Source organism: Epargyreus clarus, unplaced genomic scaffold (assembly GCF_041222505.1).
Source record: "Epargyreus clarus isolate Ecla_fem2 unplaced genomic scaffold, WU_Ecla_fem_2.2 ptg000029l, whole genome shotgun sequence".
Classification (NCBI taxonomy): Eukaryota; Metazoa; Arthropoda; class Insecta; order Lepidoptera; family Hesperiidae; genus Epargyreus; species Epargyreus clarus.
Genome location: NW_027332235.1, coordinates 6796426 through 6813316, shown reverse-complemented (window position 1 = coordinate 6813316; position 16891 = coordinate 6796426). Strand labels below are relative to the sequence as shown.

At 36.3% G+C, this 16891-nt stretch overlaps 2 protein-coding genes across 3 annotated transcripts in view; one reads left to right on the top strand and one right to left on the bottom strand.

Annotated features, from left to right (window-relative positions):
- Positions 1 to 241: 241 nt before the first annotated feature.
- The window catches only part of LOC140754228 (splicing factor C9orf78), a 76415-nt gene continuing 59765 nt past the window's right edge, over positions 242 to 16891 (bottom strand). The window contains exons 1-2 of one of the 2 annotated variants that reach the window (XM_073089176.1): positions 2385 to 2810; positions 242 to 1459 (exon numbers count right to left, since the gene is read on the bottom strand). In XM_073089176.1, coding sequence (XP_072945277.1) covers positions 662 to 1459; positions 2385 to 2810 — 1224 coding nt within the window. In that variant the 3' untranslated portion in view covers positions 242 to 661. Of the gene's footprint in view, positions 1460 to 2384; positions 2811 to 16891 lie in introns of those variants that run through there. The other variant, XM_073089178.1, reaches the window with a different exon arrangement.
- LOC140754230 (uncharacterized) lies at positions 14106 to 16738 on the top strand. Its single transcript, XM_073089179.1, has 2 exons — positions 14106 to 14523; positions 16020 to 16738. Exons 1-2 carry the CDS (start codon positions 14121 to 14123, stop codon positions 16712 to 16714), a joined length of 1098 nt encoding a protein of 365 aa, XP_072945280.1. The 5' UTR covers positions 14106 to 14120; the 3' UTR covers positions 16715 to 16738.

The following is a 16891-nucleotide window of genomic DNA, read 5'->3' as shown; positions in this document are numbered from 1 at the left end:
GAAAAAGTGCTTCAATTAATTGAAGTGTACAGATCAAAGGAAATTTTGTGGAATCCACAACATGAGAATTTTTATAAAAAACATTTTAAAGAGGATGCATGGATGGAAATTGCTAATTTGATGGAAACAACACAAGAAAAATGTTACAGTAAAATGATTAGTATTTTATCATCCTACCGTCGTGAAAAAGCGAAGGAAAAGAAATCGAAAGGAACAGGAAAAGGTAAATAAATAATAATAATTTACTATTTATTATTTATTCATATACTTTATTCTTAGTACAATCGTAGGTTAGAAACCGCAAAAATGTTTGTGTATTGAAATGTAAATTGGCATAGCCGACTAATATTGAAATTGGCTTTTTTCTCTACAAAATGACAACTTTGACAACAACTACAATATTTTAATGGATTGAAATCACAAATTAATTATTAAATATTATTAATTATTATTAGTCAAGTTTACTTAAAAACAACTATGTTTAAAACTGACTGAATTATGTTTTTTATTTAATTTTTTTCATGATTATTATTTTATTTTTTCAGGTGCCTCGGAGACATACAAAAGTCGATGGTTTGCCTTTGATTCTTTGAAGTTCTTGGACAACCGTAACAAACCGAGAAAGAGAACGAACACGGTAAGTAAAACTGGATTGATTCTTTTACGAACATCTGTCTTGCCAATGAACCTTCCCTTCTTTCATAAAATAATCGGAGAGCTCATCTCTTAACGCATTCAAATGTGCAGGCGATCGTCGAGGAATATTTCTCATAGGTAGTAGTGATCTCATATCTTCATTATTTTGCCTACGTGTGTCTTCATTCGTAACTTCATCTTCAGTGTCATTCATATATGTATTTCTAGAGTGACGTCTCAAATAATTATGTAAAAGGACAATTGCCATAACCACTAGCTCAGCTTTATCAGGCTGTAAAAGCATTGGTTTTCTGAGAACTCTAAAGACAGACGATATGATACCAAATGCATTTTCAACAGTTCTTCTGGCTCTGCTTAGCCTGTAGTTGAATACTCTCTTTGAAGTGCCTTTTGGATGTGCCCCAGCATATGGTTTCATCAGATTTTCACTTAAAGCAAAGGCACTATCACCCACAAAGAAATATGGTATTGGAATATGTCTCCGTGGGAGTGAATCAGGTGATGGAAGGTTTATTGTACGATCTTCTATCATTTCACAGAGTTTTGTATCTTTAAAGATGCCACCATCTGAAATCCTTCCTTGGCATCCCACATCTACAAATAGAAAATTATAATCGGCGTCAACCAAAGCAAAAAGAACGATGCTAAAGAAGTTTTTATAGTTGTAGAATTCAGTTCCACTTTTGATAGGTGCCTCAAGCACAACATGTTTTCCGTCCAGTGCCCCTAAACAGTGTGGAAAATTCCACTTCTCTTCAAACTGTTTGCTTATGTTCAACCAAGTTTCTTCTGTCGTTGGAAGCTAAAACAAAAAACTTTTATTTAATTTATGGCTACGAGACAGTCATTGTACTTAGTAGCCCAACACTCGCTGGTGACAATTTTTGAGGTGCCATTATAGTGAGCATCTCTTGATTTTATTGCTAGCTATATTGAACTAGACTAAAAAACGAACTAAATATTTAGTCGTTTCGACATTTGTCCATCGGTGCCACGATACCTACCTTCCTGGAGAGTTATATCTACTATCTAGTAGTTTATATCAAGAGATGGGACCTACAGTTATAAATTATTTTTATGTTTTTCAGGAGGCGGTTCAACAACCGATTAATGAAGAAAATCTGCAGAACGAATTTGCTACTCCACGTACACGGTATGAACCTACGCGAGCTAAACAAGCAAAAAAAGATGAAAGCAGCAGTGTACTGGCCGATGTAGTGGGCATATTACAAACTACTGCCAATAAGTTGGGAAATTCAGGCGCTCCAGATTTAACTACAACTTTCGCTTCCTATATATCAGCTAAAATGAATACTTATTCCCTTCAAACCAGGAATTCGGTCGAACATGGAATTTTTGAAATTTTGATGAAGGCTGACAGAGGTTATTATGAATCATCATATCGACAGCAGGATAACTACCCCAGTTCATACCAAGAATCCTATTATGCATCACAGAAGAAAGGACAAGATTATGTGGATCTGACCGGATATGTTAATCGTCCTGGAACTTCCGGATTTAATCGTCCCTCGCCTTCCGCGCAAACTCCAGATACAAATCAAGCCGGACGCTATGGCTATACCACGGCAAGGAACGAAGAATATATGAACCAACAGCCATCGTCTGTAACGTCACTAGAATCTAACCAATCCTATGACGACTTTAATGATTTGATGTGATAATACTGTTCTTTAACTTTTTACTGTTTTATTAAGAATAAAACTTACCTTGATATAATCTTTTAATTCCTCAATTATGGCGGAGCATACTTCTGTAATAATGCCACTTATGGCTTGTTTTGATACTCTGAAGGTATACTGTAAACTTGTGTAAGAGTCACCACTAGCTAAAAAACGAAGTGTTATTGCCAGTCTGTCTTGGATTGAAATTGGAGCCCTTAACTGTGTGCGATTCCGAAAAATTCTTGGTCCGACTAATCTGAGTAGATCTTCAAATGTCGTTGGACTCATCCTTAAGAAATTTTGAAATTGTCCAGTTAATCTCATATCGGCCATTAGTTTTGCACCAGCTCTCTGACTATACAACTCTGTACGCCACCAACGTCGATGTCTTCTGCGTTTTATCACATGATTCACTATTAATAATGAAGCACTGACTATCATCAGAGCCCGCAATTGGTCGTCACGATCCATTCCTTTGCGTGTTCTTTAGCAGACTGAGCGATCCGTTCGCGCGCATCTCGGAAACAGATGTGAGTAGGTACATGCGCGGTTCGTGCGCACGTTGTGCGCGCCCCGCGTCTACACTGATGCAATGCTCGTTTCGTGTTGCATTGCATGTTGTGTTGCAGCAGTCTGTACCCGCCCTAAAGTTCAGCGGTTTTCCTTTGCGTTGATCTTTATCACAGCAACACTACTCATTTAGTCAGACTGTCATCTCGATGTATTATATATGTCGGAACAGGATGGCCGAATTAGTTAATTTTTTTGTATGTGTTCCCGAACCGACATCTTTGTTACTTCATATTTGTCAGGATAATTATGATACAGGTATCACGTATACAGTCACAGATATTCTTATCACTAGCTTATGTCTCTTAACTCAATCACTGGTAATACTTTACATAGTCCCTAAATAACTTTACTGAGAATATTCTAATTAATACAACTACAACTAAATGGACACTATCAAAACGAAGACAGTTCCTCGGTGTCGGCAAGCCAACTTCACTCGTCGGGTCCCAAGTCGCTCTCTATGCGTTCGTCCCTTACGACCGCCGCACCGAGACTCTGTCGAAGCTCCACCAAGTGCTTTAGGTGTAGCTTGTGTTCTGAAGTACCCATTTTATGACGTCACAGGTGACCACTCCGACACGGCCATCCTGCGAGACACACGTCCTCGTGTGCTTACCTACTCTGTATTGCAAATTTTCGAATAGTATCATCCTCTCGGCCAACTCTGACCATTTCTTAAGTCTTTAACAAGTCTCAATTACACTAATTAGATTCTCAACTTTACACAATGCAAGCTTTCAATTCTTTTGGTAAACAGTAATCTAAACTAAACACACTCAACTCAACTCAATTAATTTAAGCTTTATAAACAAAATCTTTGAACAAGGAAGCATTGATGAACAATCGAACCTCAGTTCACATTAACTCTGCTCTTTGTTTAACTCTCAAGTAACATAAACATAGCGCAACAATAGCTCTGCATTATTTAACTCAAGTGTTCGCGGCCTCAAGCCCAGGAATGTTCCTCAATGGTTTCCTCGAAACCAAACTCCACCAGGATAACCGCTCCAGGGCGGATACCCAGTGCAAACCCCACCAGTGCAACCGCAAACGTTGCGGAAACCCAGTGCAAACTTAGCCTTTAGGCCCAGGAACCATTCCTCTCTGGTTTCCTCGAAACCAATCTCTACCAGGATAACCGCTCCAGGGCGGATACCCAGTACAAACTTAGCCTTTAGGCCCAGGAACCATTCCTCTTTGGTTTCCTCGAAACCAATCTCTACCAGGATAACCGCTCCAGGGCGGATACCCAGTACAAACTTAGCCTTTAGGCCCTGGAACCATTCCTCTTTGGTTTCCTCGAAACCAATCTCCACCAAGGTAACCGCACTCCGCCCAGGCACGCCCTACGTAAAGTAGATACCGATTTCAATTACCCTACGGCTACGGAAACCGTTGGTGCCAACTTTTCACTCATATGTTAACGAACGCAAGCTATTTTCGCTACTCCACCTCTTCTAAACTTAAAACTTTCCTTTTCAATTTTAAACTGTTCAATGTTTCCTTGATCACTAACCATTTTTTTTGTGTGCAAATTTTTCATTACACCTTCAAATTCATAATTCAATCGCTTGCATGTGAACTATTGATCATCATTTAATATTTCAGTCCTTTTTCAATTCTATTAGAACAAATTTTCAAAATAAATTCATTATATCATTACACAGAGAATTTATTCAACTCTTGTCTTTGTTTCCATCGTTTTTTTATCATTTTAATTTAATTTAATTTAATTTATCATTCTATTAATTTTACATAGCATCTCATCTATAATCGATAGTAAATATTTCAACTTCTATAGTTAGTTTTCATGTCATTAAAGATATTGCACGCGCATTTTTTTTTCTATCGTTACCTCTAAATCTTTCCCTTTTATAATAGGATTATTAGTGCTGTTTATTGCCACCTAAAATTGGCCTAAGTATTTCGTATTTTGTAACAATTTATTGTCGGGCGGCCCTACCTTAGTGAGCATAGATTTTGAGACACTCATTACTCGGTATACTTGTCAACTCATTTACACAAAAGTCTTTAAATAATAATGTAGTACAAAATCAAGTTTATTTCATTTAACAAGAATCCTCGATGGACTACCAGATATCAATACTTTTCTTGTTAGCTATAATACTCCTCTCGGTATCAATTTTCAAATGTGTCATAATTACACGAAATTAGTAAATGCGTCTATTAAATCAAACTGTTCCCCTTTTTTATTCTTTCTCTTTTTTTTTACAAGAACATTTTTGTGCAATACAGTACAAAAGTGTTAAAATCGTATAATAACGTTAACAACATTGAGACTTTCAAGTTCATAAAATTATATTTTGACTCTGCCGATAAAGTTCATTTACTAGGTCTTATTTCGTTTGCCTGAACCTTGTGGCAAGATATTCCCAGGTCTTTACGGTAGTTTTTTTTTTTTTAAAGCAAATGTTTTAAGATTTATAAAGAACTCTTCTTTAGTCAATGTTTCATAAACTATTCTTAAACTTTCTATAACTTCCATAATCAATTTCGATACAATGAAAACGTCACCAGCGTAAACAACCACGTGAGTATAAACTTAGCGATATTCGGGCTTTAATAATTACTCGTTAGAATAAAAATAGTATTCAGTAACTATAACGTTATGCCTAGATTTACATACAACCCACCTGCCGCTATAAATGCAGTCCGTTCTAGGTTTGTTATCTTTTATCGGAATCAAATAAACCACTAGCAAAGTCTTACTCTGTAAAGAAACGATCGTTTCATGATCGCGAATTTCGATCTATAGTTATTGGTAACTTTACGATAATCTATTCACATAGTATCGCCTTTTGATTTAATTTCTGCATCTGCATTTTCGTTATTAAAATAGACTAAGCTTAATAATATTAAGTTGGGATATCTCATTAGCCCTATTCCTTTGAATCATTTCACATTCGTCTGCAGTGTCTGCGCTGAGTCTCTATTAGTCTTATTTAAATAGTCTAATTAATCGTTTGTTGTCTTTATACATTTTTTTTTTCGTTTTATTATTGTATTGTATTAACTTTGCATTAATCACAAAAAATACTCTTTGAACAATCTGTCCACTTGTAAACATTTCTCCACACTTGAGAACTCTGACGCCGACCGCTCCAAAACCCTAATTTATAAAATTGTCGGCTCAACGTTAAGTTGCTGTTCACATAAACTATGGCAAGACACAAAATAAAATCGCTATAGGGTATCCACAACTCCCTTCATAACAACAAGATCTGCGTGGTACTGAATACTGTTGCTTGAACAACACCCATTTATGATATCATATTAAGATTTCGTCTTCCAGATATGTAAGTTTTTACTGTCATAGCCTTTATCTACCAAGTATTCAGCACCCGCATCAACATGAAAACAACACACCTGATTTACTTTTCCGGTAGGCGGTTTCACCGCGCATACGTTTACGCGCCACGCCGTCCGCCCTGCGCCAATACTCGCTGCGCCCGCCCTGCACCAACACACGCTGCACCGACGCCGCTGCTGGTCGGCCTCTTGCGGGAGCATGTGTCCCGCTGCGTTGCACCCGTAGCCCATACGACGATCGTAGATGTGTTCTCCGGATTATCATGCTTAGCTGATCCCGGTGTCGGAGATGCTGACATATTCCTCTTTATCATAACCATAGTCGTTAGTCAGCACTTTTGTTCACATCTTATGTTCTTTAACCTCAGAGTTAGCATCCTTTTTTTTTTTTTGACTGCGTGAATCGCTTCTGTTCAATAGTTTAAATGTTCAGTACACATATGGTATTATCATTTCTTCGTATTATGTTTTTCTATAGGTTCATTAGAGAACAAGTAGCTCGCATAAGCAACACATGTTTTACCCTCATAAGTGTTATCAGTGTTCAGGGTAATTAACGTAGTGATAATTGTTTCAGTAGCTCCTATTCACAAAAACTCTTCAAATTTCTTCCATATTGTGCCAGGGTAAGTGGCACGAGCGAACCATGTAGATGCCGTCGGATTTTACGTTATCTTACTTTAAGTTTGCTCTTTTCAAGTGGGTGATCGGCAGGACATAAATCAGCGGTAATTCACGCGCTTGTGCACCAGCATCTTACTTATCTGGATCCAATTCAATTAAAACAACATCCGACGTTTTAGCGTTTGTATTACAGCACGCATTTTTCTTGTTCTTCATATCAAACATTATCTTCCACTGGGATCCACTAAGGTTATCGTAATTACTCACATTATCTCGTTCAGATCCCACTTCTGATGTCGGAACAGGATGGCCGAATTAGTTAATTTTTTTGTATGTGTTCCCGAACCGACATCTTTGTTACTTCATATTTGTCAGGATAATTATGATACAGGTATCACGTATACAGTCACAGATATTCTTATCACTAGCTTATGTCTCTTAACTCAATCACTGGTAATACTTTACATAGTCCCTAAATAACTTTACTGAGAATATTCTAATTAATACAACTACAACTAAATGGACACTATCAAAACGAAGACAGTTCCTCGGTGTCGGCAAGCCAACTTCACTCGTCGGGTCCCAAGTCGCTCTCTATGCGTTCGTCCCTTACGACCGCCGCACCGAGACTCTGTCGAAGCTCCACCAAGTGCTTTAGGTGTAGCTTGTGTTCTGAAGTACCCATTTTATGACGTCACAGGTGACCACTCCGACATATATATGTATATATTATATAATGTATGTGTAATATCTTTTAAGTTCCTTTATTTTGATATCCTACTCGATAAGTTCGGTTAACTTTTTTTAAAACGTGTTACTATTTCGCATAAACAATCAACCATTTACGCTCCATAAAATATATAACTTCAGTAATTCAAAGTTCCGGTCATTATTTTACCTCGTAATGGGTAGAATTTCATTATTTTTATCCAACAAGCCAAATACAAAATTTAATAGTGCTTGCTTCAAAATTGACGATTGTTTAAGTGAACTTTTAACCCTTATTTTACCCTCTACGGGGTTATTTTTTCGGATGGGGATAAATAGGTGTGTCCTTGTTCCTATCCAGAAAGCCAAATACTAAATTTTATAGCAGTTGCTTCAAAATTAAAGGATTTAAAAAAACTGTTTTCCCCTATTTTACCCTCTTAGGGGTAGAATTTCCAAAAGGCTTTCCTTACTACTTATTTACGCTATACAGCGAACCTTTGTGCAATATTTCAGAACTCTAAGTAGAGCGTTTTTGGCTGTACTTTGATTTTTAAAAAATGAAAAAGTCATTTAGTTAGTCAGTCAGTCAGCCACCTTACTGTTTTATATATACAAATATGGTTTTATAATCTCCGTTTAATTTCCTTTCATGTGATTCACTACTCGATAGGTTCGGTTAGCTTTTTTTTTTAAATGTGTTACTATTTCGCACCAAAAGTCCGCCATTTTATTTATTTTTTTCTAACACCTATCTAAGGACACTCGGGTCATTGAGACGTATATACTGACACCTTAACTGTCGAAATTCATCCCGCCGTTTGTTAGATCCGATCAAATAAAGAAAGACAAACATACAAGATACGCGCGAAAAACATAACCCTTCCTTGGCAGTCGGGTAAAAAGTTTTTATTATTCTAGGAAAACTGGTCCAACAAAGGTGGAAAACCGCCCGGGATGCGTTTTTTAGAACAAAGAACGCAATGAAAAAAACGCCATCTAGAAGTGCTGCACCAAAATACAAAAAGTACATATATTATGACGAGTTAAGCTTCCTAGCTCCAATAGTTGAGAATGAAGTTGACGAATCACTGAATGAAACCATACCCTCTCCTTCTCTTCCCTCGCCCTCAGTCAATATAGATAGTACGCTAGCTATAGAAAATACTCAAGATATATTGACGCAAGAAGTTTTTTCAAACACTCAACAGGGTGAGCAGAATTACCGTGGTGTTGATTCAGCATCACAAAAACCTTGGCTGGAAAAGAGAAAAACGAGGGCCAAGAAAGCAAATCCAGAAAGTTCTTCATTTGAAAAAGAATTATTAACTTTATTAAGTAACCAGACACCAGATCTTGCTGCTGACGATCTGGCTTTTTTCGCTTCTTTAGGTTTTAAAAAGTTTTGATGTAGGGCAAAAGCTGGAGTTTAGATCGAGAGTGCTGCGCGAAGCCATGGATATCCGAAATTGTAACAGAGCAACTAGCTCAAATAGCTCTTACTCCAATGACGCAAGGTCTACACTCGACACGTATGCTACATCATACAATTATCAGACTCCAGGTTACCAAGGGTACGAAACCAATGATGCTCCAGGTTACTCTCTAGTTTGTCCCTGTAGTTCCGGGACTAGAATAGGGCTACGGTATCCCCTGCCTGTCGTAAGAGGCGACTAAAAGGGGGCTTCCGGGGTTGCGGGCGGCAAGAGTGGGAGCTCGAACCGTCCAGTATGCTACCCCGGGAAGGACGGCGGTATGTGTGGTCGCATACCGTCGTAATCACCAGATGTTGCGGGAGGAGCGAACGCTCCCCTAGGGCAGAGCCCGATTCGGACATCGCGCTTGGAGGACTCCGGTTGTGTTCCGTTGGAGATCCCGGAGTTCTCCAACAAGCGCCGAGGACGGCCACCGGGGGGGTTTTAGTGCGGTAAAAATCCCACATAACCCGACGTCGCTCCCACGTCGTCGGGTACCTTTTGAAGGTTTCCCCCTCGAAAAGAAAAAAAAAAAAAAGGTTACTCTCTAGTTATCAAACAGCTAGACGTACTGATTAATAATTATATTTGTCTTACCTATAATATGAATAACTACTATTGTACTATTATTATTATTATTACTATATACTATATTATTTTACTACTACTATCATTACCTATATATAACACATATTATATAATAATAATAAATATGATGTTTTGTTACCTATACTTTACTACGATTAAACATAATGATAAAACGAGTAAAGATGTTTTTTTTCTTACCTTAAAGTCACCATTAGTCGTTCAATCGGTGGTATAGGCACAATTCGTAAGCTACAATGGACCAGTTTATCTTGTATCTTTGCCAGTAATTCTAGTTGCCGTCAAAAGTTCTAGTTGACATTCGAAAGTAATTATAGAATTTACTTTCGTCAGCCCTCAAAGTGCCATATAACAAGACAAAGTCTCCTGCAACGGCTCTCTGCTCAATCAATGGATGAACATGGAGTCTTCGTCGTCGCCGGTTTTTATCTTTTTGGGATAGATAGTACAAAGCAGCAATAATTAATACCCTCTGTATTTTCTTCGTCGTCTGTACAGTAAGGCGGTCAGTACGATACTAAAACGAGCCACGCTGAGCCTCAGCGTTGACAAACTACGCGCTGAGCTATGAGCGCAGACGGTGAGCGTAATGGTAGGTTTACACGCGCGCGTTCAACTCTACATTCAACGTGCACATTCACATTCACGAGCGTGTAAACGGTACGCCCGAGCCCGTGAACGCGCCTGTGAACGTGAATGCCGCGAATCGGGCAAGTGTCGGTTTTTTGGCAAAGTTCAAAGGATGAATGTGCGGGCGCCCGGTGACTGTTTACACGCGCGCGGGCAGTCAGTCTCTCCCGCGCTTTCGCGACGAGTGGATCTTCATTCAACGTTGCTAAGAAAGTCGCTGCGATCGGAGATTACAACATGGCGGAATGGTCAAACGAAACAATTTTGACGTTCCTGGAATATTAACAGGAAGAAGAAGTATTATGGAACCCCGGACATAAATTCCATAAGGACAAGAAAAAAATTCACGATGCTTGGACGAAAATTGGTAGATTACTAAATGTGTCAATCAAAGATTTGAAAACAAAAAAGGAGACCCTAATGGGAACATTTAGGCGCCATTTGAAGAAAAAACAAGAATCTATGCGATCTGGTGCAGGTAGGTACTTATGTTTACTTTACGTACAGTTGCACCTTTTCAAAAGCTAAAAATAAAAATTTATTAGTTAATTATTTATTTTTATTTTACCTAGGCTTAGGCCAAGATTGGTTTGGTTTGAGTTATTCGTCATCTCGCACGAAAAAATCTCGCCCGATCGGGCGACTTGGCACCTTTCGAATTTACCTAATATTTCTGTCGTCAACTCGCACGCTCGAACAAAGTACAGCCAGGTAAAAAAATTTAAACTAAATTTAAATAAAAAATGACTTCAAATAAAACGACATTATATTAAAGCTTAAAATAAAGCTACTGACTAACTATTGTTGTTTCATAGATATATATATATATATATATGTACACATAAAAATAAAATAAAAATATTTCGGCCGTCAAAAGAACAGCGCTCTTCTACACTGCAGAGCTAAACAATTTTATGCTCACAAAAGAATAGCGCTATCTCTTTCTTTTTATCTAAACCTTTATCTCCATCGAAATCGCGGCGCATCGTGACGTCAGTCAGTCTTCCCTTAAGCGTACTTTACTGCGCCCGCGCATGTTAAGCTGCGATAAGAATTATTTTTTTTATTAAAATGTGGGTGTTTTTAGTGTTTTTTATGTATGTTGGAGGTAAGTGTATTTAATTTATTTACAGAGTGTTATTATGTCTTAATGAAATCAAAAATGAGTGCCTAATTTTTCTCATCTGCCCATTTTTCATATTGATTAGTCAAAGTAAAGTAAATAATTATCATTTTATGAAGTACCTTTACATTTTATTACTACTAGTTTTATCTTAATACTGTCCTAACAGAGCATGGATAATATTTTTAAAAATATGGCTTTTGTGGCCACCATCTTGTTTTGTCATATATTGACTGGCATTGAAATAAACTATGAGACATAAATTAAATAATATATGTTATATATAACAATAAGTTATATGCGAAATTTATAAAAAAAAATGCTTTGCTTTGCCTACATTTATTCACGATTTGTTTCAAAAAACCGGTTTCAATAATAACAATTTTTTTAGGAGTTGAATCACAATCTGGTCCATCTAATTCTGAAACTGATGTGAAAACAATTATTTCACAAAGAGGAAAGCCAGTACTTCTTCGCGCGGGCCATAAATATAATTTACATAGGAAAAATAACGGATCCTGTGTTTGGAGATGCTCCAAACGAAGTATATGCAAAGCAAACCTTATTATAAATAATATAGATAACTCTATCAAGCGGGAGGATAGACACAACTGTGAGCCGGATTTTGCGTCAAATGAGTTGGAAGTAGAATTCAACGAGTGCATGGAAAAAGTGAAGACGGATTATACTGTACCCATACCAAGTGTTTTTCGACAGAGTGTTGCTGAGCTAAAAGACAAAGGAACCAACCTTATCCAAAAAATTCCTCAATTTAAAAATGTTAAAAATAAGTTTTACCGAAATAGAAATAAGTCACTGGGTGTAAAAAAACTATGTTCTAACACTTTAAAGCAAGTTGTCGTGCCCGAAAAATTCGAAAGTTTTTTATTAGCTGACTACTACAGCTCGAAGAATAGAATTTTGGTTTTCGCTAGTAATAATTGTAAAACAATATTAGCAAATTGTAATTTGACAGTTTTATGTGACGGAACGTTTAAATTTTGTCTGAAACCCTTCCAGCAATTGTACACCTTACATGTTGATTTAGGAAGCAGTGAAACACATTCTAACATCATACCTGTGATTTATGCATTATTGCCAAACAAAAGTAAAATAACTTACAAAGTGTTGTTTTCCCTGATCAAGAGCCAAATTCCTCAATTCTATCCAAAAAATATTATACTCGACTTCGAGCAGGCAGCAATGTCAGCGATCAAAGATTTATTCCCAGATACTTGCATTTGTGGGTGTTTCTTTCATTTTTGTAGAAGTTTGTGGCGAAAGGCTGATGAAGTAGGCATTACTAAATCTGCACTGGCTCGAAAACATGTAAAAAGATGTACTGTTTTGGCACATTTACCTAAAGAATTTATTGACAGCGGTTGGTTGTACATTATGTCTCAATGCCCCAACGATGAAACAATTGTCCAATTTAATAATTATTTTGTAGAAACATGGTTAAGTGAATCTTCATTTTTTGCTGACAAATGGTCGTGCAGTAACAATCATCACCGTACTACAAATATGGTTGAGAGCTGGCATGCTACTATAAACAAAAAAGTAAACAGTAAACCGAAAAGCATTGCTCATTTTTTGACTATCTTACAACGAGAAGATAATTATTATCAAACTTTAAACTTAAAAGGATCAAATATTACGACAAAACAGAAAGAAACTTGTGCTATTGATAAACATATTGCTACCACAATTACCGAACTCAGACTCGGAAACATAAATATTGAATTATGTATCGAAATTCTTATATTATAATTTTTCGAATATTTTGATTTGACAATTAATAAGAACAAAAATCGTGATCTGTGATGTGTACTGACAATTATTGTATGTAGTAAGAAGTAGTTATAACAAGCCAAATGCTCTTGTGATATTATTGATTTTTATACTTAGAATGCTTTAGTGATATTGTTGATTATATTTGATATTTTTTATTACATTTTTAAACTTAGATAATAACAAGCCAAATGCTTTTGTGATATTGTTGATTATATTTTATATTTTTGATTACATTTTTAAACTTAGATAATAACAAGCCAAATGCTTTTGTGATATTGTTGATTATATTTTATATTTTTGATTACATTTTTATACTTAGATAATAACAAGCCAAATGCTTTTGTGATATTGTTGATTATATTTTATATTTTTGATTACATTTTTAAACTTAGATAATAACAAGCCAAATGCTTTTGTGATATTGTTGATTATATTTTATATTTTTGATTACATTTTTAAACTTAGATAATAACAAGCCAAATGCTTTTGTGATATTGTTGATTATATTTTATATTTTTGATTACATTTTTAAACTTAGATAATAACAAGCCAAATGGTTTTGTGATATTGTTGATTATATTTTATATTTTTGATTACATTTTTATACTTAGATAATAACAAGTCAAAATGCTTTTGTGATATTGTTGATTCTATTTTTTAATGTTGATCATATTTTTATACTTAGCTAATGAACAAGCCAAGTGCTTTTGAGAATATATATTGTTTTACTTTGATTATTATTTGGTGTAACATGTTTTTATATTTTTGAGATGTTGATTTGTGAAATATATCTAAATTATGATATAATAACATTTTGTTTAATTTTAAAGTCCAACCATAAAATATTAAACGTTTTTAAAAAGGATTTTTGTAGTTGACTGTACTAAGTTACCTCACATTTTTAGAGCTAGTTCAGACATGGCGGAATCCGTGCGGATGCAAATCGCGCGGTTAGACCGCGCGGATCTTATTTACATTAGCGCCTATAAATTCGTTCATACCTGTCCGCGCGGATTGACAAACCGCGCGGCTACCGCCACTCAACCGCTAGAAAATGAATTCGCGCGGTTGCCGCTCGGATCTATTTACTTGACGTACCTAGAGCGCGTTCAGTTGCTCTGCGGAAGCCGCGCGTATCGGACGGTGACAATGGATCGCTTCGACACCGAGCTATTCATCGATGAGGTGGAAAAGAGACCTGCTTTGTGGGACATCCAATGTGCAGAATATTCCAATAAAATTATTAGAAACGGAGCTTGGCAGGAGCTGGTGGATATTTTTGGAGAAAATGAGGATTCTTTGGAAAAAAAGGTTCTTTTTGGTCAGTATGTATTTAATTTTACATTTATCAGGGTAGTTTACATATTTTGTAATTGACAGTCCACCCCAAATAACTAAACTATATAAAAATGTTGTTATTGTGATTGGAGGTAAGTATCGGGCGCGGGAAAAATATCACGTTAGCATAGTAACGGAGTAGCTAGTGACTATGTGCAACCGACGCGACGCCATCTTGAGTTTAGTTATTTGGCGCGAACTGTAACAAATTTTAATTTTGGAACGAAGTTCCTTATCGCGCGTTGTGAAAGGGGGCTAGACGGAAAAAAATCTCACGATTCTCACGCACGCAAACACCACGCCTCGCTACTCGCCTCTAGTACTCGCCTCCAGTGAGGTCAACTTCGTTCTATCCGGGTGTCCCTTGACACCTCTCAAGTTTTTATATTTTTGTGTCTTGCCATTCTACACGACCCTCATTTACAAAGTAATTAGCATATTTGTCTCTAATATTTAATGATGACGGTGTACCCCTTCCTGCATGTAATGTATTAAGATTACTCATTGGCCCAGTATATAAAGTATCTTCAAACTGTATACCATCTCTAGTTCTAACAAAATTGTGTAGCACACAACAGGCCTTTATTATGTCTTCGGCAAAGTCTATATTAACGTTTATAGGCCTATGAAAAATGCGCCACTTGTTTGCCAGAATTCCAAAAGTGCATTCAATATAACGTCGAGCTCTTGATAACCTGTAATTAAATATATTTTTTTCGTATGATAGCCCTCTACCTGCATAGGGTCGCATTACAGTTTCGGATAAACCAAACGCTTCATCGCCAACTATGACGTATGGCAATGGCGTAGGATCTGTGTTAGATATTGGTTTAGGTTTTGGTATGTGTAATGACTTTTCTATTAATCTTTTATAAAATACCGAATTTTTAAAAATTGCAGAATCACTACTTTTTCCATATGATCCAATATCTATGAAAGAAAAACAATAGTTACTATCACAAAGTGCCAACAGCACTATGGAAAAAAAAGTTTTGTAATTATAATACAAAGATCCAGAATCATTGGGTTTTGTAATCCTTATATGCTTGCCATCTATGGCGCCAATGCAATTGGGGAAATTTGCATATTTTTCAAAATCTGTAGCTATTTTCTTCCATATATCTTCGCTGGGTTCAGGCATGACATTTTTTGCGACTTTTTCCCACAGAGCTTCACATACTTCACGGACAATTCCTGTAATTGTAGATTTGCCAAGACGAAAGTTGTAATGCAGTTCTCCAAAGGAACAACCAGTACCCAGATATCTGAAACAATATAATCTTGATCTGTATCGTTTTGTTAAAAAAGTTGCAAACTTTTCATTTATTAATTATAAGTCGCGGGCACCAGCTAGTTTAAAATAATGAGTGTCAATTATTTTATTTTAAATTTTTCAAATTTTTGAGTGTCTTCAATTATTTGACCGCTCCTGTATTTATAAGTCTACAATTTTGTTAAAAATACTGATTTCTGTTCCAGGTGTAACTTTACAAAAAAAGTGGAAGAATATACGGGATGCTTATAATAAGGAATTCAAGAAAGGCAAATCAATTCCTTCTGGTTCTGGTGCATGTAAAGGTTCAAAATACATGTATTTTGACCGGCTTTCTTTTCTTCAGAAGACAGTAGAAAACAAAGAAACGACATCAAACATACATGAAGCCAAAAATGAAGGAATTCAAAACATTGACCAAAACCAAGATAATTTTGTTAATGCACGTGAAATACAACCAGTACCCAATAAAAGGAAGAAGACTAAAATTACTTCAGAAGAGCGATTGGCTGACATATTAGAAAATAGCATTGAATCAAGGGATAAAATACAGAGACAATTACAAGAAAGTATGTCAAAGCAAGATGATGATGATAAGCTTTTTTGTATGTCATTGTATAAAGAGTTAAAAAAAGTTCCAGAAAATAAGCGTTTGGCTACTAAAATTGAATTACTCCAGGTAATACAGAAAGGGCAGAAATTACCAGCGCCTATTCATATCACGAGCCAGCAGAACACGCCTAATGAAGTATTTTGGCAAAACCAACAATATTCAAACCCACAAGGATATTTTACAGGATATTCTACAATCGTACCAGGAGAGTCTCCATCGCCTTTATCATGCAATAGCACTGACGACTCACAGTCTTCTATAGTACAAAACATATATTCTGATGTATAAAATAAATATCTTACCTTAATGTAATCACGAGTTTTTCTTCTGGGGCCACGCTTGACCTCATATGGGTATCATTAGATGCAATTTGTTCACTGATCATTTCTAATAATTCATCAAATGAATTTATCGACATTCTCAAATAATTAAAGAATTTTGGTTCAAAACTTCTTAATTTTGGAT

Coding starts and splice junctions, on each gene's coding strand:
- LOC140754230 (XM_073089179.1), top strand. CDS start 14,121: ATGGCGGAATCCGTGCGGATGCAAATCGCGCGGTTAGACCGCGCGGAT. Junction 14,524..16,019: donor GGAAAAAAAGGTTCTTTTTG/GTCAGTATGTAT, acceptor TTTCTGTTCCAG/GTGTAACTTTACAAAAAAAG.